General features: G+C 41.8%; 1 protein-coding gene across 1 annotated transcript in view; it reads right to left on the bottom strand.

The window, feature by feature from the left end:
• Nucleotides 1-2038: 2038 nt before the first annotated feature.
• ptk7b (protein tyrosine kinase 7b) overlaps nucleotides 2039-22058 on the bottom strand; it is a 119141-nt gene continuing 99121 nt past the window's right edge. The window contains exons 5-20 of the mRNA XM_072678254.1: nucleotides 19160-19307; nucleotides 17269-17399; nucleotides 14833-15099; nucleotides 14096-14232; nucleotides 13686-13821; nucleotides 13393-13512; nucleotides 12993-13142; nucleotides 12577-12721; nucleotides 12214-12341; nucleotides 10834-11034; nucleotides 7809-7964; nucleotides 7423-7655; nucleotides 6530-6610; nucleotides 6246-6397; nucleotides 5810-5988; nucleotides 2039-4564 (exon numbers count right to left, since the gene is read on the bottom strand). Of these exons, the coding sequence (XP_072534355.1) occupies nucleotides 4404-4564; nucleotides 5810-5988; nucleotides 6246-6397; nucleotides 6530-6610; nucleotides 7423-7655; nucleotides 7809-7964; nucleotides 10834-11034; nucleotides 12214-12341; nucleotides 12577-12721; nucleotides 12993-13142; nucleotides 13393-13512; nucleotides 13686-13821; nucleotides 14096-14232; nucleotides 14833-15099; nucleotides 17269-17399; nucleotides 19160-19307 (2525 nt within the window). The 3' untranslated portion in view covers nucleotides 2039-4403. The remainder of the gene's footprint in view (nucleotides 4565-5809; nucleotides 5989-6245; nucleotides 6398-6529; nucleotides 6611-7422; nucleotides 7656-7808; nucleotides 7965-10833; nucleotides 11035-12213; nucleotides 12342-12576; nucleotides 12722-12992; nucleotides 13143-13392; nucleotides 13513-13685; nucleotides 13822-14095; nucleotides 14233-14832; nucleotides 15100-17268; nucleotides 17400-19159; nucleotides 19308-22058) is intronic.

The following is a 22058-nucleotide window of genomic DNA, read 5'->3' as shown; positions in this document are numbered from 1 at the left end:
ATAATATTAATAATATTAACCATAAAATAATAATAATAATTAAAAAATACGTTTGGGGCCTTGCAGACCCTCCTTACAATGCTAAACAAATAATGTATTAATGCTGCAATTCATTATAAACCTAATTTGTCAGATAAAAGTGATTTTTGCTTTCAAAAACATGGATGATAAATAATAAATATATGGAATGTGTCTTAATGTAATATACTGCTTATTAACATTTCTGACACACACATAAATACTCAAAAGGAGGTCTGAGCAAGCCTCTAATTGTATACCCTGCCAGGTAAAAGAAAAGCAAGGCCACATTAACCGAGAACAAAAGACAAGCCTACTACAAAATGCATTATTCAGTCTAAGGTGAGAGGGAGAAACACTTGAAGTGCTGTGTGTGTGTGCGCGCGCGTGTGTGTGTGTGTGTGTGTGCGTGTGTGTGTGTGAAAGCACAGGGCTTTCTTTCCACGGTAAAAGACGCAGGACTCACGAAGCGCTCCTACATCAACAACGAACACCTACTGATGACTCAATAGACAGCAGGAGAAAAACGCCGTCGAGCACACGACCAGCCTTTTATGGTGGGAACCAGTAATGTCACATGAAGAGGGCCTGTGATAACACAGGCCGAACAATAATGAAGGCCCAAGCTCCAACTGCAGCAAGTATGACAAATGCTACGTCCAAAAACAGCACTAGAAAGCATTCCACAGGAAAGCATTTGCGATTGAGACTTAGATTAGAAGCCTAATATCAGCTGATTATCTTAACAACACTGGACCGGACACGACAACCCACGGCGCCCTCTAGTGATCAGATCAAGCAGTGCACCAATCATGGCTCTGGGTCTAGTGTTGAGATTTTAACTCAGCCCCAGTAGTAGAGAGGGTGTTCTGTGTGACGCTTGCTCGACCAACTAAGAAACGCCTGTGTGCTGAGATGCTTTCAGGAAGCCCAACCCAGGAATTAGAAGCATAGATGATGTTGAGATGCTCAGGTGAAACTGGGCTGAAACTCAGCTTGATTACCTAGGTACTAGGCTTAGAGTTTTAGGACTACGCCTTTGGGTTGAAGGTAAAGTTAGGGGTAGGTCTAACATTAGGATCCCTCTGTAGTGGGATCTCAAAATGTGTTGTAGCATCCTCCCCTCTACTTTATCTCCCGGCCTAATCAACCTCACCTGATCTACACTATAAAGACAAAAGTATTGAGAAACCTGGTCATTCACGGTTTCTTCCAAAATCAAGTGTATTAAAAAAATATTTTGTTTATCCCTGTTTCTACTGCCCAGGGAAGGTTTTCTACTAGATTTTGAATCCTCACTGCTGTGAGAATTTAATCGTATTCAGTGACAAGAGCTTAAGTGAGGTCAGTAAGAACACATCCCACAAGTATTGGATGGAGCATCATTCATTCCAGAGAACACAGTTCCACTGCTCAGTCCCAGGGGGGCTTTATATCCTTCTAACTTATGTCTGGTATTAGACATGGTGCCGAGAGGTTCATGTTTATCTGCTCCAGAGTGTCCTATTCTATTCATAATACATAAAATGTCAGCAATGGGTGCAACTAAAGTAGGTGAATGTATTTATTAGAAGAGGCGTCCACAAACATTTGGACATAGTGTAATTTAATTATTGCCTTCAGCGGTGCTTGGTTAGCTGAATAAGGTGGTGGGGGTGAAACCTGCAAGGAACCCAGACAGTATCCTCACGAGTGGGCCGTGGGCTAGGTGGGTTTCAGGTGGGCTTGTACATATGATTTTCTTCCCAAATGGGTCCCATTGTTACAGTCCACTTTAATCTCACACGGGTCCCATCAAGGCCCCATGTGCAGTGTACCACCCAGACGGGGCCCAAGTTTAATCCTTTCAGATACCGTCACTGACCCTGCGGGGTCAACATAGAACCTGAGGACAAAACTTAAAACCCAGTTGGGCAACTCATACAGGCCCCATATGGACATGTTCGCTGGAAAATGTAATGGTAAGGAGCAGCAACCTCAGTGAGAAGTTTGCATCAGTTCAGGAAAAACAAGCCAGCCATTACAAACGTGAACGTTTAATAAGAGCAGCATACATTGTGTTTATTGTGACCTTTGCTAAGTAGAATAACAAAAAAAGCATTCTAGGTGTGAGTGCCTAGCATGTACGTACTTAAAAAAGAGGCATGGGCTATGTATTTGTTCACAGAAATGAACAGACAAACAAAAAAATAAACATAAGAAAAGATTACATATAAAACCGTTCATTAAAACAAAACAAAGAGGCAACTGTACTGTGAATAAACTGTAAAAGAAACAACAGTAAATATTCCTTCATGTCCTAGGCACTTGTGGTCTTTACAGTTGGTAGCGACCACTGAAACGTCCACTTACCCAACGGGTCAGCCTACAACACTTCCCAAACTGCAAAATGAGATGTTACAATGGGTTAAATACATACATCTGTATAAAAGGATCACAGAGTACCTTTCCATTTAAAAAAAACGTGTATAAAAAAAAGAAAAGAAGAATAAAAAAAAGACAGAACCTTCGTCATAAATAAAGGCTCTCGTACGTCCTTCTACATTAAAATAATAAGCAGTTATATAAAATGACATTTTAAGTGAAATTAGTGCACAGTCTCTGTATTAATGAGTGTAACTAGGACTTTGCCAAGCAAGTACTGTAATTACAGTGATGTGGTTATAAAACGCCGCTATGCAGAAATCTTGAATACATTGTTTATCATGGCTTTAGGAGTTTAGGCAATAAGATGTATTGCAAGTTGTCTCCAATGGAATATTATTGTCCCATATGAGCACCTCAAGGTAAAAATAAAAAGGTAAATATTAAAAATATTCAATTCAAAGTACAATCAGAAAACCTCTCATTCTCCTTTCAGCAACATACACACAAACCATGTTCTGTATGTCTTCACCGACTGAGTTTTTTTAAGATTTTGTTCTTCCATCCCCATCCTGACTCTGACAGAGAGTCCAGAGCTTACAGCCAGAAATAACAGGCCATCACCCTTCATGGCAAACCTTGTTCTATTTGTATTACAGTACTGTGCACTAGTCAGAGACCATCCGTTCATAGTTGAATGTCCAGTCAAAACAGCCTTTCAGTACAAGTTTCCACCCTTCAGCTTTACTACAGCTTCAGTTCTTCATTCGTTTCATTCAAGCTATTCCTTTTTGGGGAGATCAGATTGGAGAGGAGCCAAAGTGGAATTTAAACAATCAATCAAGGCCTGATAGACCACCAATACGGTCTCAATCAGATAGTTCAAGCCTTACTCTCGCATGATCTTCTACTGAGAAAGGAAAACAGACCAAACAGAAGAGCAGCTGCTGGTGTTCTCAGAACAGTGGATGACCACCTAAGAGTCCAGACATCAAGATCACTTAATGTGTTTGGGATGAGAAGTGGAAGAGTCTACAACTTCTACGACTGAACTTTGGAGTCTCCTGATAAGAACAGAAAGTACATAAAGGTAAACTATGTTGAATATTGAAATATGATGATATATTTAGCTCTGGAGGCTTTTTTATTTTTATATTTTATTATCAATCTGTTAAATATATGATTTCCACATTTTATTGACTGTAATAAATGAATAACTTGTCTTTAATGGCTGTTTTGATTGGAAATAAAATTAAGAATGGTGACTTTTGAACAGTACTGTATACTAAAACTCGAGCACAAGCACACACACACACACACACACACACACACACTTACACACACACACACACACACACACATACACACATACACACATACACACATACACACACATACACACATGACAGAAACACAACAAATATGCACAGCAACTTCAAGTCCTTGAGCCAAACAATAGCACGTTGTTGAGTCCAGCATTGCCAATGGCCCTATGGGCTGAGTGGCCAGCTTTGTGGGCCTTCGCCCCTGACGTCGATGTGTTGGGATTGTCCTGCGCTGGCAGAGGTCAAAGGTTGAGGTCAAAGGTCGTACCCCTTGCAGAGGTAGCTCCTAGAAGTGCCTGAGGCTCCAGAGACGAAGAGGAGGAAGAATCTCAGGGTAGAAGAGACGTGAAATGAAGGGTAAACAGGCCATCGAAATGGGCAACAGGGTGTCCTTTCATGCCACAGTTAAGGCAAATAAAACTCTCTGGGGTCCTCACACAATCACACACTCTCTCTCTCTCTCTCTCTCTCACACACACACACACACACACACACACACACACACACACACACACATACATACAGACGCAAACCAATACCGACAAATTGCCCTGATATCAACTTCTCCGTCTGTCACTCACACACTCTTGCTCCCTGAAATGTGTGGGACCCAGTCTGAGTCTGTGATTGTATCAGAGCAGAAATGGACAGATTTGGCTCCACCACAACAAGTGGAATGAGTTGCAGATGGGCTCCTCACACCTTGCTGTCCAGAGGAATGTCCCCCAGGGCCTGGACCAGCTCGCTGAAGGATGGCCTCTCTTTAGGACTGGGAGCCCAACAGCGAGTCATCAGTTTGTAGACTTTAGAAGGACAGGCTTCAGGAGCAGAAAGCTTCAGAGTTCCAGCCTGAAGACCTGTTACACAGAGGAGAGTTAGCAAGGAGATGAGAGTTAGAGCAAGGTTAGAAACACTAAGATGACTGATGGCTTATAAGTAGGCCCATTCAAAAGTCTACATGTTGCTCAAACATTTATGAGTTATGAGGAGTGGCCTTGTGAAGTGTCGGAGTGTTGTGATGTAGCTCCTTTTTCTGATTACTGATCCATTCATGTGTCAAAACAAAAAGGGCTTTCCGATGCACACGAAGAAAAGATCTTTAGACGAGAATTCCAGTCTATCCTGGATTATAGTGACACGATACACGGATTTGCATCTGCAAAAACCTTTATATCTCCAGGTTCTGTGTATCACTCAGCTTTGAAGTTCATTACTGGAGACCTTCATCAGTGTGATGGAAAGGCTGGTTGGTCGTCAGGAAACACACTGGTTTCCGTTTATTTACAAAGGGCTCTCTGGTCCCCTGCCATCGTACATCACAACAATGCCTCCCTTCAGGTACTTTCCGGGAAATATTACTGTGCTGGGAAAATCTGCTTGTAGCTACAGTGTACCAGCTCAATCACCGGACCTTTTAATACTTCTAATCTCTAAGCATGTCCACTCAGAGGGGACTATGCATGTCCACTGTTTTCACTGATCTTAGTTTTAGTCCAATTTTGGTGCATTTCAGTTAATGTTATCATACTTCATTTAGTTTATCATGTTATTTTATTTATTTTACTAATTGTATTTAGTCATTATTGATTTTACTATATATTTAATTGGACATCTCAATTGGCTTCAGGTTTGGAGCGTGACCAATAATCCCTAAACAAGAAAATGTGTCAATTACAAGCAAGGACTTTAGTGCTTCACAGGTGGAAATTATGGGCCATTAAAAGGGAACTGTGTCCTTGTTAGGATGTTTTTTTTTTTCCATCAGTATAAAAATATGCGAGACAATACATATTTTCCCCCTTTTTTTATGTCATAATATTTGTTTTATATGTTTCCAATGAGTTTCCAGTCATCAAATTTACAAAGGAATTTGGTCATTTTTACAGGGTAGGGCCACCTGGGACAGTGGGGGGTAAGTCCTTTGTCCTGGGGCTTAAGCAAGCGGTCCCCATCAGTCCTGGCATTTCGACCTGCAAACCCCTTCCCTCACTTGCCACAAGGCTACCAGCCGTCATCATTCCAGAAAACTAAAAGTTACTGAAAGGTACAACCTGTGTCCAATCGGTCAGTGTTTGCGTTCTCACCAGTCTGCATATTCTTACCTTCTAGAACCTCCTCATGGCTGAGTGTGGAGTAGGGCAGCTCGCCATGGCTGAACACTTCCCACATCAGCACACCAAAAGCCCACACGTCAGATTTGGTGGAAAAGTCGTCATCAACGACAGACTCAGTGGAAAGCCAGCGCAGCGGGACCCATTTCTGCCTGTAATGGTAATACTCACTGCATGCACACACACACACACACAGTAAGAGAGAGAATTATTAGAGTTTATTATAATAAAGGGTAGAAATATTAGACTCCATGGACATACGTTGCAATTTAACTATTTTAACACAAGATGGTGCTCTTGGTGTACATTTTACTCAACACTTGGAGCTGTTTAACCTTTTCATATTGAACTGTATCATCTCTGGATATACTGTGTAACTATGCACAGTATTAAAGTGTGCATTTTGCTGCTGTGCCAGGTGGTGTACCTGTTATAGACATCCTTGCTCAGGCCGAGCGCAGACACTTTAACCTGTCTCTGGCCGCTAATCAGGCAGTTTCGAGCGGCCAGGTCTTTATGGACGAAGCGCTGGTTAGACAGGTGCTCCATTCCTGCAGCCACCTGGGCACAGATGGACACCTGAAGAAACCGAAGAGAAAGATGAAGAGGAAGGGAGATGAGAAGATATTACAGACTGAATGCTACTTCTAATTACACTTCGAAGACACCACTTTGGTGTTGGAAGCACTGTCTTGCAAAGCATGTGCTTACTTTCGTTTTGGTGCTGATGGGCTGTGGCTTAAGTTTCTCATCCTTGCCTTTTGATATTCTCAAGAACTGCTTGAGATCACCCTGAGAAAAAAGAAAAAGAAACAGGCATTATGCAATCAGGTCTTAGCTTTCGTAGTCATTTCCAGCTTGAGGTTTCTCTGTAACACGTTTTCTGAGGTTTTCTGAAAGATGTTTTGCATCGAGACATGCTTTACATGAACTAATCTTCTTTGGGAAGGACAGCTTTTTCAGTAACCAGACTTTGTGTGCTCTTATTTAATGGACAAAGCACCTGCGAAACCCACACTACCAATCTCCTCTCTTTAACTAAAAACACATTTTGCCAGTTAGAATTCATTATCACAGAGGTTCACTTACTTTTTCTAGCCTGCACTTATGGATGTTTATTCACATTATGAATTATAACAGTACAATTGTCATTATTAGTGTAGTTCGATTGTTTGTCTGTAAATTATTGTTTGTAAATTGTCTGTAAATTGTCTGTTTGTTTGTAAATTAGACAGCAACAGACCACATTTTAATAGTATTCACTGCTTCACTGTAAAAGGTTCATTTACTTTAAGTAGCTTATATAAAGTATTCATAAAATATTCATACACTTGCTGTGTCACAATGTGTGTGCAACTTATTTACACAGGGGGAAAAAAGATCATATAATTAACAAGAAATCATTACCCTGAGGACATGAGAATAGTAAACCTCCTGACCAAGAGAACATTTTCCCCAGGACAGCACACCCATTGTGAAACATAAATGTACAATTGTTTTGTTTATTAATATTATTTACAATGATTAAAAGCTAAAACTGCAGTTTAATTGTTGTATTATTTAAAAATGTATGATGAGATGCAACAACGTCTTGAAATATTTACCAGGTCTACATATTCCAGGATGATGTAGTGTGGCTCAGTGTCTCTGCACAGGCCGAGCAGACGGACGATGTTGGAGTGACTGAGTTTGCTGAACATTTCGGCCTGTCGCTTGAACTCAGCCTGCGAGAGCTCCTCTCTGCTCTGCAGACTCTTCACCAGGACCACGGTCTCCTCCTCTCCCTCCTCAATCCCCTGCGCTTTAGCCAAGAACACCTCCCCAAACTCTCCTTTACCTGTGTACATGCACACACCCGCAATAGATCAAACACAGAAGAAATGGTTCATGCAGTGGAGAAGCAGATGAGAGGCACACAAGCAAGTCTATAACTGGAGCCAGTGTGTTATAACTGTATATAACTGTGTTTGTATGAAAGAGAAATGCTTACCCAACGTAGTGATGGTCTGTAGGTTTGCTCTGGGAAAGTGGAGCTTGTCTGTGTTGCTATGACGTTTTTCAGTGGTTGCCATGGTCCCCAGATTAGTGAGGGCAACTTCCTCCTGGATCTCGGCTGTGGTTTGACCGTTCTGCTGCACAGCATCCCCTAGTGGCCAGTACACAGAAAGATGGTTTTAAAGAGGTTTTACATTCTGGTCTTAGGAGTACTCCCTGTGCTACATATTTTTGTCATCCTCCAACCCAGGATGGTCTTGTTAATGAACTGATTAGTTGGATCAGGTCCAGAAAGCCTGGAAATAACACCACAAAAGTGCAGGGCCATATTAAGAATGGATTTTCTGAAATATGTTTGCATCAAGGCATGGTTCACACTAACTAATATTCACATTATTTATTAATTATATTTTTAAATCCATTTTTCACCCATTTTTGCCAATTCAAACTGGGCAACCAACGCGCCTGGCGATCCTCTGATCATAGTGAGAGCGCCTTGTTAAGATTGTCCTGATATATGCAGATAAGAGGACACTGGTTCCCTTAATTAATGTTAGAATACACTAAATCAGACCTACAGATAATTACTTATTTTGTCAAAATGTCAAAAAATGTAATGGAATGTATTTATTGAGTATTTTAAGTGTATAAAATGTATGCAATGTACAAATATTAACTGACTTTGGTTGGGGACAGAAAGAAATAGAATGTAACATGCTGATTTTCTTTTTATCTCGTGAAAAAAATGGTGCACTGTGCTTTTACTGTCTGGTCTCCAGCACTATAATGACTCACAGGAGCCACGTAGCATATCACAGCATACCAGAGCACCGTTTTGTTTTTAGCACTGTTTCAAGAGTACTGTAAATATTTTTTGTAAACATTCAAGTCTAACTGGATACTGTTGGTGTCCCCTTGCTGTCATCCCGGCACAGTGTGTGGTCAGCTACCTTAAGAGATGTAACTAGTCGGCTAGTATCAGCTTTTAACCTAGGATACTAGCTCGCTTCCCCGAGTTTGGCTTCCTCACACAGTGTTTTGAAGTCCCCTTCCTGATACATGGTTATCTTCAGTCTGAAGTAGTCCAGTTTGTTTTCAAGGAAGCAGATGTTGAACAAAAACTAAAGGAGAGCTGGTGAAAGCCAGTTGGCTAGTGTTAGCCTTTAGCCAAGCTTGGATACCCAGCATTAGCCTTGTTGCTTGCTGAGTTACCCTTACATGGACACTGGCACAGGAAAATGCCATGCTCACAAGGCCTGATTCGTCAAGCAACATCCCATTAACTAGTAGAGTCTGGAAGTGATGTGCTGCTTTTCTAAGAAAAAAAAGTAAAAGTATAAAAACTCCATATATATATATATATATATATATATATATATATATATATATATATATATTTGTGTATATAACTTTTGGGGGCGTGAATAAAATAAGCCAAGACTATACTGCAATATGGTGGATCAGGCCAAGACCCAGAGTAGTCTGGACTTCTCATGTCCAGCAACCATGAGCATGTGGATGTGAAGTAGGAGCTTTCTGTCTGTTACTGTGCTTTCTCTCCATGTATAAAGAAAGACCATATTCAGATCATATCGCTAAAACACACAAAGTCAAAAATACACAGCTGGCCATTAAAATTGCTTTATCATAATAATCCATAACTAACAAATAGGTAGGGTAATGACAGGTAGGTAATGACAGAGTCTGAAAATGCAGCACATAAGCTAAAAGAGGCTTAGGGGCCTGGACCACCACGATGCACAAACAAATGGGAGGACAGGCATTTGGATATGCAAAGCGGTGATGATGGACCAAACCACATCACAGACCAGCAGCTGCAATGTTTTGGCTACCGATGACCCTGGACCACAGGCATCTGCGACTGCAATGCCGCCAAAAACGTCCCCAGTGTCAAGAGAACTGGCACTGTACCGTGTTTTCACAAGTCTAGCTTAAGTTTACTGCACTATGAAGGCTGAATCATGTACAGAGGCTGCATGGCATTCCATTAAACGCACATCCAGTGTCTCTCTATTTCCATGCCAGACTATGTACCATTTCTACTCATGGTGGACAAACCAGATACTGATTACTGTATTCGGTCAGGCTGACAGAGCTGGATCTCCAATTTTTTTTTTTAACTAGCCAAAATAAATGTTGAGAATGTTAGAGTTTAGAAATCACAAGAGAAAAGTACATAAAAGACAGAAATAGCTGGTGGTTTTGATTCAGCCCTAAAGAGATAATTGCTTAGTCTTCAGTTTTGGATATGGAATAAAGTGCATGAAATACCACCATCAATATCAGTATGATTGCCTGTCTTCACTTGTTTATCACTGACATAGGCCTTCTCATTATGTGCTGTTTATTACACAGCTAAATCTAATTAGAAATGTAACCCAGCTTCCAAAAGCTGAAGGTCTCTCAGCTTTTTTTTAATCCCACACTTGGAGCTGCCCTTGAGCATCTCTTTACAGATATCTGCTTAGTGGCGACGCTCTCTGCTAATTAAAGGCAACTAAGTGGTCATTATGTAAGGATTGAGAGCATAAATTCTGCTCAAAAGCTAGATGGCTAGATTTTACGTAAATCCTCCCATAAACTCTCTGCAGTGCAACAGTGCGATGGTCTTAATCCTGCCAAATAAAATTGAAAAGCTCTCGCAGTCTCTTGCCAACAGCAAAACCAGGAATGCTTTTAATTAGCGCTGATCACAGCTTGGGACTGCCCTTGGATCTTCTGCTATTTCAACCACTAGATGGCTGCATTTCTCCCATTTCCACAGGCTAAGGCTGCAATCCTGTTGACAAAGAACATTACTTTTCATCAGGTTCGTCCTGAAGGTCGTCTGAGTATTTGAGCCAGGTGATTTCAATTAGGCTACAACGTAAGCCCTGCAGGATGGCAGCTCTCTAAGAGCTTGGTTAGCACGAGTGTTCGTACATCTCATGACCATAGCCCTTCAAACAGAGAAGAGTAATTGCATGGTTAATTCAAACCTCCCTGCTTCGCAAACACACCGTTAAGGCACTCCATCTCCGGCTCCTCTCCATCCTGGCCCTTCTGCTGTCTCTTGGCATTGCGTCTCTGCTTGCAGTAGAACATAAAGCCCAGCACGGCAATGATGTAAGCGACGGCGGCTCCCACAGACAGGCCTATGGTCTGGATCATCTTATATGGCGTTTTCCCTTCATCCTCAGGAAGGGGGTGTTTTGGCTTCTCTGGAGAAGGAGCAGATGGAAAAGACATCAAAAAGTACATCAGTGTCTACCTGAAGATGTAGTCCAGGGGGCCTGAAAAGCCAGGCCTATATTCAATAATGTTTAATTAGCATTAGCTGTATGGTAAATAGGATGATATAAAAAAAAAAATCAACACTGAGGTAATGTTAGCAATGCCAGATGAGACTGGTAGCCGCCATGCTAACACAGAGATAGTGATGTTGGACGTGTACAGTGACCGCAATGCTAACACCTAGCCCGTGTGTTTTGGAGGACAGGTTTGGACGTTGCGTTTGCTTTCTATTGGTCTGCAAACCCAGTGTCTAACAGTTGTTCTCCAGAATCATGTCAAGTGCCTTCAATGCTGCTTTTTTACTTAATTTTTTATTTTATTTATTGCTATGTAACTTTTCCTCTTTTTTCCCCCTCTTTCGCGTTTGTTTTTCCTTCTTTGAGGGGAAAGTACTTTGTAGTACTTTTTTCACTTTCCCTGCATATTCTGTTTTTCTTCTTACAACCATGTTGTACTGCCTCGTTTGCTTCCTTCACTTGTATACTATGCAAAAAATAAATGTATTCCAGATGAATGTAGCAGGGTTGTGTGTTTTCTGCAAGTGCACAGTGTTCGGACCAATAATCACTACTGACTGCTCTCTTCTGACTCTACGGACTCTGATATACTTTGAAAAAGTCACCTGAGCATGCAGACAAGTCTCCTTTTACAGGCTACATAATTTACTGTAATTAAATATTAGCCATAAATGCTGTTAGAGCATATCAAAGGCTTTGCTAAGAGACACCTCCAGACAGGCTCAAACAGCTCTTCTCATCCAGAGTGCTCCAGAATGATGCTGGAGGCCCATCTGAGAGTGATTGGAGTCCGGTGATATGTGCAAAGCTACAAAATGCTTTTAAAAGTTCGGCGGTCACATGATCACACAGAATCGCTGCTCTGTGTTTAATTCAGTTTGCTGAATTAAGCTTGATTAAGTTAAAGTCACTTGAATGAGACAAAAATAACAGGGCGAGACACTGGGCATTTGTTTAGGCTTTGCAAGAAATCTGAGGTGTGTGTCCTGGACTCAACAGAAAGGACTGTATTAAGGAGGATAATGTCTCTGTTGGACACTGAATAACGTTGAATAAAATATAGGGTAGGGTAACACATGCATAACGTACCCACAACATAGAGTTGTGCCACGCGATCTCTGATGCTGCAGATGTTTCCAGCGACACAAGTGTACTTTCCTGTGTCATCTGTAGTGACATCGCTAATGACCAGAGAACCATTGGGCATCTTTTGGAACCTGGGAAAGAGAGTGATGAAAGAGAGGAAGTGAGAGAGACAGAAAGAGAGAGAGTAAAGGCGAAAGGAGGGAAAGGGGGACCAAGTGAGCGAGAAAGAGATAGAGGAGAGACAACATAAGTGTTAAAAAAATTATTATTATTATAATAAAATAATAATAAATAAACACATTAATAGAAATAATAATAACAATGATGATTATGATGATGATGATGATGATGATGTGTGAGACAGACCTGCCAGAGCTAAGAGGGAGAACCTTGTCTTTGACCATCCACTGGATGTAGGGCTGGGGGTCTCCTGTAGCCTGGCAGTGCAGCATGGCCGTGTGGCCCTGGTACACTGTGGTGTATTCTGGTTCCAGCTTAAACTCGATGAAGACTGAGGAAAGAGGGGAAAGGGGTGAGAGGAAGTAATAATAATGATCATTATTATTATTTTTATACTGAAAAAAAAAAAAAAACTATGCTGTAGCACAGAAATTATTACCTTTATCTACATTCATCTATCTTAACACTGGCATCATTAGAACACCAGGAACATAAAAACATTACTACTCATTCTTTTCTCGTTTACAATGCTAATTACATTAAATGACAACTTCTCTCTATCTCCATGAACACGCACACACACACACACAGCATAAACTCACCCCCTACAGTGAGGGTGACGTAAGCTCTGATTTCTCCCTGCAGGCTGTTGCTGGCCACACATGTGTAATTCCCTGCATCGCTCCTCATCACCTTCTGAAAGTGTAGAGCCCCATTCACCTGCTCCACATGAGAGCCAATAGCACTGCCATCTACAGAAAACACAGAGCGAGACGGAGAGAGAGAGAGAGAGAGAGAGAGAGAGAGAGAGAGAGAGAGAGAGAACATAAAGAGGGAGAGATGATTAGGTCAGGATTACACAACTTTCATTTCCAACAGACAGCAAAACCAGGTCTGTTTCAAATATGAGCATGTTCCTCTGAATGTGTGACAGTACGAGAGTTGTGGCCAGATATAGCCAATTGGATTTTCAGCTCTACAATGCTAGCACGCCTCCCTCACCTGCTCTGGTCCAGCGTATAGTGGGTGTCTCTCGGCCTGTAGCAGAACATTGGACACTGGCCTCTGCGTCCAGCTGCAGACACTGAGAAGGCTGGGGAGTGGGGGTGAACTTCAGTTTCTCTGCAAAGCACAAACGCATTTGCACATCTGTATCAGCAATGAGTGCAACTTGAAGTAGCTGAATGCATTAATTAGAGAGGGGTGTCCACAAACATTTGGACATATAGTGCATCTACACATATTTTTGAAAAGTACAAGTTGAATACATGTAATTTTACCATAGAGCAACTCACCCAGTATATAGACCCTGGCCTGTGCTGTCAGGTGACCTCCTACAGTCTTGCAATGGCAGCTATAGATCACTCCATCATACACCTCCACACTGTTTATCCTCAGAGTCCCGTTAGAGAACACTTTGAACCGATTGTCCTGCAGACAGATCAAACCCATTATTCCCATTATTATTATTAACAATGATAACAACCACCAGCATATTACCATATAGTTAATGAAGCACCACTAAGTTGCCACCAGCCACATTTAATCTTTTATATGACCCAGAATATGTTCTACTATGAACTAGGAATTTTCAATCCTGTTATTTGACAGATACGGTGATACAGTGATACCCAATGATGGAATCTTTATTTAAACTTAATTCAACCATGAGAGACCCTGAGACCAAGAGAGATATGACCCTGACCTCCTCATTGACCTCCTGCAGGTTGCGGTACCACGTGACCTTAGCTGGGGGTGTGGTCTGGACGTGGCAGTGCAGGTACCCTGGCTGCCCCTCCTCCATTGAAGTGTCCTGGGGCCTATTTGCCCACTCTGGAGGACCTGAAGAACAGAGAGTTGGATTACATCAATGTAATCTGTGAGTCTAATTTAATTAGATGGTTTCAATGAAGTACAAACTGTGATTACTCTTACTGGTATGGGGTTTTATTGCAGTTTCATTAGAGGGTAACTGTATATAGTAGTATGTGTGTGCCAGTGAATTACTGTAAACGTAGTACAACAACAGCCAGGTTGGCAAATAGGTTTGCAGTGATTTGCCATCATTAATTATGTAACAAAAGGTCTACACAGTGCAAAGCAAAGGTTCTCTATGATGGTATATAATGATCATATGATACACATGGTCATTCTCAGAAATTACAATTCCCTAGTCAACTGAAGATTGAAGTATTAATAATATGGAGTCTATTGATCTGTTGCACCATAAGAGAAAAAAGTTCAGCTATATTCTATTGATCTCTCTACAAGGAAAAACTCAATTATCCCCAGTCTCGGCACAGCAGTGATGCCAGCAGAGCAGTCATGGAGGGGATAAGGGCCTTTCCTAAAGGCACAACTACTTACACCCAGTCTAGAGATTTAAACCAACAACCTTCTGGTTGTGTCAAAGTCATAGCAGATACAGAGCTCTGTACTCACCAGCCACCATCACGCTGACCTCCTGCCGTTTCTGGCCCACCTTGTTTTGAGCCACGCAGATATATGTGCCCGAGTCTCCTGCCTCAGTAGGGTTAAAGATGAGGTCCAAACCCTGTTGGTGCACGCGGCCCTCAGAAGGCACTCTCTCACCGCCCTGCTCCCACCACACTTCTGGTTCAGGATGGCCCTGGGGTGCTTCACACGACACTCGCTCCACAAAGTTAGTAGAGAAAAACTTGGACATCCTGCCCCCCATCTCCCCTAATTCTGTAAAGGGAGAAGAAAAAGAAAGAGGAGACAGAGGGGGAGATAAGAAGAAAAAGGCAGCAAGTGAGAAGAGGGGCTGAAGATTGAGAAGAGCATGTGATCGCAGTTTAATCCACCAAAGTAGATTCACACACAAAGCTTGGGGAGATTATACGGGGGACTGAGTAAATTAGTGCAGTTTAAATGAGTGCGGGCAGCCGCTACAGACTTCCCATGAAGTGCACAGCTCTCATCAGCCGGTTAGCTGCAGGCTTGCTGCTCTAACAGAGGTTCAGGGAGCACTTAAGACTAAATAAATGCAGCAGAGCTCTGTTAATAGGGTGCAGTGGGTGTACAGGCTGTAAAGAATCTGAATGATTTTGGCAGAAAGGTCCACCTCCTGTTCAGAGTTGCTATGTAATGTTTGTTAGTATAAAGGAATACTCCAGCTACATCTCCATACGCCACATCTGCAGCATACACTCAATTACCACAGACGATAATTTTGATGCAGTGCCCTGTGTTTAGTAAAAGAACTGATACGACAAACATTAAAATACACTATATGGACACCTGCTCTGCTTATGGTGCCAATAGATTCCTGTTTATTTGCTCCAGAGTCTCCTATTCTATTGGCAATGCCTCTCTACAGGGACTAGAAAAGCTGTATGTGTGCATTTGCACGACTGTGTCAGCATGGGGTGCAACTTAGCTGGTAGCTGAATGCTTTTATTAGAAGAGGTGCCCACAAATATTTGAATACAGTGTATATTTATGGCAGATCCGTACAGGTGCACAGGTGTTAGTTAATGCCCATTGGCATTTCTATTATAACTGTATTTTTGGCTTTACTAAATACACCTGTTGAACCAGATGCCATGGACATGACAGGTAGAACTGAGGTTGAAAAATGCAGGAACCCTCCTTTAAACCAGCATTTTAATTATATTGTTTTGCTCATGCTCCCCCTACTGTTGGGAAGTGTAACTCCTCTGCTGTAAGCACTCCCCCTCATGTACAGCTGTACACGTCCATTTGTTGACAAGCTGAAGGACAGTGAAGTGTAAGAAGCCTGTGGACTGAAGTGGTAGAGTGATATTACAGTGACTTTTTACAAATATGAACTGCAAACCTTCATCTAATCCTCTGCCAGGATAACAAAGACTGCATTCGCATTACAAGCCTTACGACTCAGCACAAATCTACATTTTTTGATATTGCCTAAATGCTTTTAGGGCTCTGTTTTGTGCTATGCTCATATATGGAACTAGATCAGCCATTTGTGGTACTAGATAATCTGATTCAGCCAGGCAGCAACGTCTGAGAGCTAGAGTCTTTTGCCGTTACTTAGATAGGATGAATCTCAAATTGTCCATCCTCCCTTTGTAGTGCAGTACATGCAGTCGATTGAAAGGTTTAGGTACCCCTGGTTCAATTACCGGTTTAGTTCATTTTTTGTGTTAATAAGAGCATATACCATTCTATACAGAAAACACATTTAGGCACAACACATTAGGGTTTAGTGTTTTATGTGTGTGGGGAAAAATGCATATGTGAAGCTAGCGGAGATGGAATATGTGGGGACAGTGTGAAGGAGGAAGGCACTGCAGCTGAAGTGGATGTTAATAAAGCAATTAACGTATCAACAAAGAGAGACAGAGACTCCCTGTATGTGCTGTATGGAGCTGTGTATGTGAGTTGATCTGAGTAGCAAAAATGCTACTAAATGAGAGTCAGAAATATCTCATCTCTGATCTCAGAACTGTGCTTGTTTCATGACACATGTCAACGTTCCCACACCCTCACAAACTTTAAAAGAGATGCATATTGATCTAAGAATTTGATCTAAGGAAAATGTCACACACAATTTAGCATATTATTTTGCAAATCATGGCATTTGTGAAATGGAAGGATCTTGAAAAAGACCTAGATCTGCTGTTTAGGATCATTTGGGTGTCTCATTTCATGAAAACACATTTCTTTCAGTTGTTCTTAAGACAGAGGTTGTTGTTTTGACCACTTATCGGACACCAGATGTCACTGTGGCGCGATGATTTGAACGATTCACAAGATCGAATCTTTTTCCGAATCATCCGTTTCATTTGCTTCAATCTCAAAAGCCCCAATTATGCCATTACTAGAAAGCAGACAGATGAGCAAGTGTGTATCAAAGTGCATTTGTCCTCTTACCTGCGATGTGTAGAGTGGCTTCCGCATGCACCTGCTCATCTGCTCCATAGCGAGCCACACACCGGTAGCGCCCTATGCTCCGATTCTTCACCTGGATGATCCGCAGTGTGCCGTTATTATACACAATCACCCTGTACAAAAACACAAACATCTTGTCAACTCACTACTACAACAGTACTAATACTCATTACCATTTAAGTAGTTACATGACAGATGCATGACAGAAGCTAGGCAGAGAGGCAGAGAGAGAGAGAGAGAGAGAGAGAGAGAGAGAGAGAGAGAGAGAGAGAGAGAGAGAGAGAAAGAAAGACAGACATGTAAACAAACGCAAGGCAACATTCACTTTACTAAAGTCACAGTTAATCACACAAACTGCAAATAGAACCGGCTCCTAACTGTGGAAGGTTAGAAAAAAGAAAAAGGTTAGAAACAATAAAGAAGGAGAGAAAGAGGAGGAAGGAAGGTTAGAAAGAAGGAAGTTAGGTAACAGCTGCACCTACTGTGTGTCTGTGAATGCTGCAGCAAAAATGAATTAGCATGAAGGAGAAGCTGAGAGACACATGGAGAAGAGAGACTGAGGCAGACAGAGATAGAGAGACACATGGAGAAGAGAGACTGAGACAGAGAGAGAGACACATGGAGAAGAGAGACTAATGCAGACAGAGAGATAGAGGGACACATGGAGAAAAGAGGCTGAGAGACACATGGAGAAGAGAGACTGAGGCAGACACAGACAGAGACACTTGGAGAAGAGAGACTAAGGCAGACAGAGATAGAGAGACACACAGAGATAAGAGACTAAGGCAGACAGAGAGATAGAGAGACAGATGGAGAAGAGAGTCTGAGGCAGACAGAGAGATAGAGAGACAGATGGAGAAGAGAGTCTGAGGCAGACAGAGAGATAGAGAGACAGATGGAGAAGAGAGTCGAGAAAGAATGGATGAAACCTCAGTCAGAAACACAACTGAGTCATGTCTACTGCTGGGTTTTTGGCATGAAAGCAGAACTTACACACACACACACACACACACACACACACACACACACACACACACACACACACACACACACTACCTGTGTGATAACACCTTCACTTATTCCTTAATCCCCTCGGCTCCAAGCAACCTCCAAAACCCCTCCACGCAAATATGCAGCTGCAGTTCCAAAAGCAACAGAAAAGTCTGAATCAAATTATACTAATACATTCCCTCGTGAGCTGCCCCGCACCCGGCCTTTGAAGAGGAATGAGCGGAAACAGTCAGGAACAGCCAGTCCACCCAGGAACAAAAGCACCAGCACTGCTGTAGACAGAACAAACCCAGACGCATACAGCACTCCTCCATATTCTCCTTAAGAGGACAGCACCTGACTGCTACTACCACCGCTAGTGCTACTGTTACTGTAGCCTCACACCAGTCCCTGCAGAAAACATCCACTGACCACTGAGAGGAGAAGAGCAGGAGAGGAGAGGAGAGGAGAGGAGAGGAAAGAAGAAGAGAAGAGGTGAAATGAAAAAAAGAACATGAGGGAAGAGGATATGGGTGAAAAGTGGAGAAACAAGGATATAAGAGCAGATAAGAGAACAGAAGAGAAAAGAGAAGGGAAGAGAAGAGTAAAACAGAAAAAGTACGGAAGAGAAAATGGAGAGAGAAATCAAGAGAGAAGAAAGCAGAGGAAGGAAGAAGGGAAATAAAGAAAGATGAGAGAAGAGAAAAAGATAGAGAGAACAGAAGTGGAGAGAAAAGCCATTGGATGATATAATAGAAGAGATGGGAAAAGATGAGATGAAAAAACGTGAGAAAAGAGAAACAGGAAAGAGAAAAGAATCAAGAACAGAACAGATGAAACGAGAGAATAAATAAAAAGTTAAGAGAAGAAAAAGATGGATGACCTTGTTTTGTTGACCACAGGTTCGTCCTCGTGGAGCCACTCTATGACAGGTGGAGGTTTGGCTGTAAACTGGCAGTGGAACACAGCCTCTTCATTCCTAAACACCACCTGATCCTCCGGAGCCACAACCAGCCGAGGAATCGTCTTATCTAAAAGAGAAAGAGAAAGAGAGAGAGAGAGAGAGAGAGAGAGAGAGAGAGATTGTATGTGTGTGTGTGTGAGAAAGATAGAGAGAGCGAGAGAGTGTGTGTGAGTGATGTTGGCATTTAGCGAGTTTCCACACAAAAATCTTGAATATCAGCCGATACCAACATACTCATCTTCAACGTTTTCATTTGAAATCGACTCGGCTTTAAAATCTGGGTGGGCTATTCCGGTCCTGCAGGGACGGATTCCTGTACAGTTTTGTGCTGATCCTGCTCAGGCTCACCTGATTCAACTCACCTGTTTATTGTCAGGTTTATTAGAGGTCTGTTACAGCAGGGAAATCAGCAAACTGTGCTGGACTCCTGCCATAGCTACCCACCCTGCTTTCAAATGAGCTGTTAGTAAGAGTGTTTTTTTATTATTTATTTATTTATTTATTTTTTAGAGGTTTTAATTTAAAAGAGTATCTAAAAGTCGTCTACTCAAATTCATCTACTTCACAGGAAAAGCTCACACAGTGTGAGTGTGTGCTGTTTAAGGCAGGATTTGTTACAGGATTGAACCAGATTGTCTGCTAATATCGGCCCAATACTGATATATTCAAGACTGATATGCCATCTGTAGTAAGCACCTATATACCTACCATCATGTGAAAAACAAAGTACACCCTCTTTGAATTCTATAGGTTTTTGTATTTGTACATAATACAAAACATCTGGTCCTAAAAATCTTCAAATTAGGTAAATACAACCTCAAATGAACACACACACACACACACAATTCCACTGTCATTTATTTAACAAAACGTTCTGTTGTTAATTTGAGGGTGTGCTTGGGATCATTGTCCTGTTCCATGGCCCAATTTCTGCTTCAGCTGTTGGATAGATGGCCTCATATTTGACTATAAAATACTATGGTACATGGGAAGACTGGCAACTGTCCTGGATGTTTTCCACTAGTGAATAATATATGTCTCACTGTAGAATGATGGTTTTTAACTGTAGAATTTAACCTACAGTGGGGAAAAAAAGTATTTAGTCAGTCACCAATTGTGCAAGTTCTCCCACTTAAAAAAATGAGAGAGGCCTGTAATTGACATCATAGGTAGACCTCAACTATGAGAGATAAAATGAGAAAAAAAATTCTGAAAATTACATTGTCTGATTTTAAAAGAATTTATTTGCAAATAATGGTGGAAAATAATTATTTGGTCACCTACAAACAAGCAAGATTTCTGGCTGTCACAGACCTGTAACTTCTTCTTTATAAGGCTTCTCTGTCCTCCACTCATTACCTGTATTAATGGCACCTGTTTGAACTCGTTAACAGTCTAAAAGACACCTGCCCACAACCTCAAACAGTCACACTACAAACTCCACTATGGTGAAGACCAAAGAGCTGTCGAAGGACACCAGAAACAAAATTGTAGACCTGCACCAGGCTGGGAAGACTGAATCTGCAATAGGCAAGCAGCTTGGTGTGAGGAAATCTACTGTGGGAGCAAATGGGAGACCTACAAGACCACTGCTAATCTCCCTCGATCAGGGGCTCCATGCAAGATCTCAGCCCATGGGGTCAAAATAATCACAAGAACGGTGAGCAAAAATCCCAGAACCACACGGGGGGACCTAGTGAATGACCTGCAGAAAGCTGGGACCAATGCTACAAAGGCTACCGTCAGTAACACACTCAGACTCAGATCTTGCAGTGCCAGACGTGTTCCCCTGCTTAAGCTAGTACATATCCGGGCGCGTCTGAAGTTTGCTAGAGAGCATTTGGATGTTCCGGAAGAGTATTGGGAGAATGTCTTATGGTCAGATGAAACCAAAGTAGAACTGTTTGGTACAAACACAACTCGTTGAGAGTTTGGAGGAGAGTGAATGCTGAGTTGCATCCAAAGAACACCATACCAACTGTGAAGCATGGGGGTGGCAACATTATGCTTTGGGGCTGTTTCTCTGCAAAGGGACTAGGACGACTGGTCCGTGTACATGAAAGAATGAATTGGGCCATGTATTGTGAGATTTTGAGCGCAAACCTCCTTCCATCAGCAAGGGCATTGAAGAAACGTGGCTGGGTCTTTCAGCATGACAATGATCCCAAGCACACTGCCAGGGCAACAAAGGAGTGGCTTCGTAAGAAGCATTTCAAGGTCCTGGAGTGGCCTAGCCAGTCTCCAGATCAATGTGATTTTCTGAATTTTTTTCTCTCATTTTGTCTCTCATAGTTGAGGTCTACCTATGATGTCAATTACAGGTCCTCTCATCTTTTTAAGTGGGATAACTTAAAAAGATGGGACTTAAAAAGCAGGCTTTTTAAATTCCTATAAAAGCAGTAAGTGCGCACTTAATTCTTCACACACTGCTTCTGAATTTTGGCCTAGCTTTTGTTAAATAATGACACCGTGTGTTGCTGTTCATCTGGGGTTGTACTTATCTCATTTATATTTTATTTTTACTGTGTACTGATATATAAAACCATAGTATTCAAATGACTTTTTTTTTTTTCACATGACTTGCATATATTCTAAGCCAAACCCTAAACTTCACCCTGCTTGTAACCTCAATAACCAAAAGAAATGCTTCTATTCTTTCCATTAATATATAAAAACCACACAGCTTTTGTAAACAAATCTTAAACTCAAGAGCAATGTTTGTAGATTGTCTTTTTCTCTGATTGCCTTACATAGCCCAGCTATTTCTCCAGAAAACAGCTCTCTCTCCTGCACACACACACTTTGCATTATTAAAGAC

The sequence above is a fragment of the Salminus brasiliensis genome, chromosome 4 (genome assembly GCF_030463535.1).
Source record: "Salminus brasiliensis chromosome 4, fSalBra1.hap2, whole genome shotgun sequence".
Lineage (NCBI taxonomy): Eukaryota > Metazoa > Chordata > Actinopteri > Characiformes > Bryconidae > Salminus > Salminus brasiliensis.
This window is presented reverse-complemented; position numbering and strand designations above follow the sequence as displayed.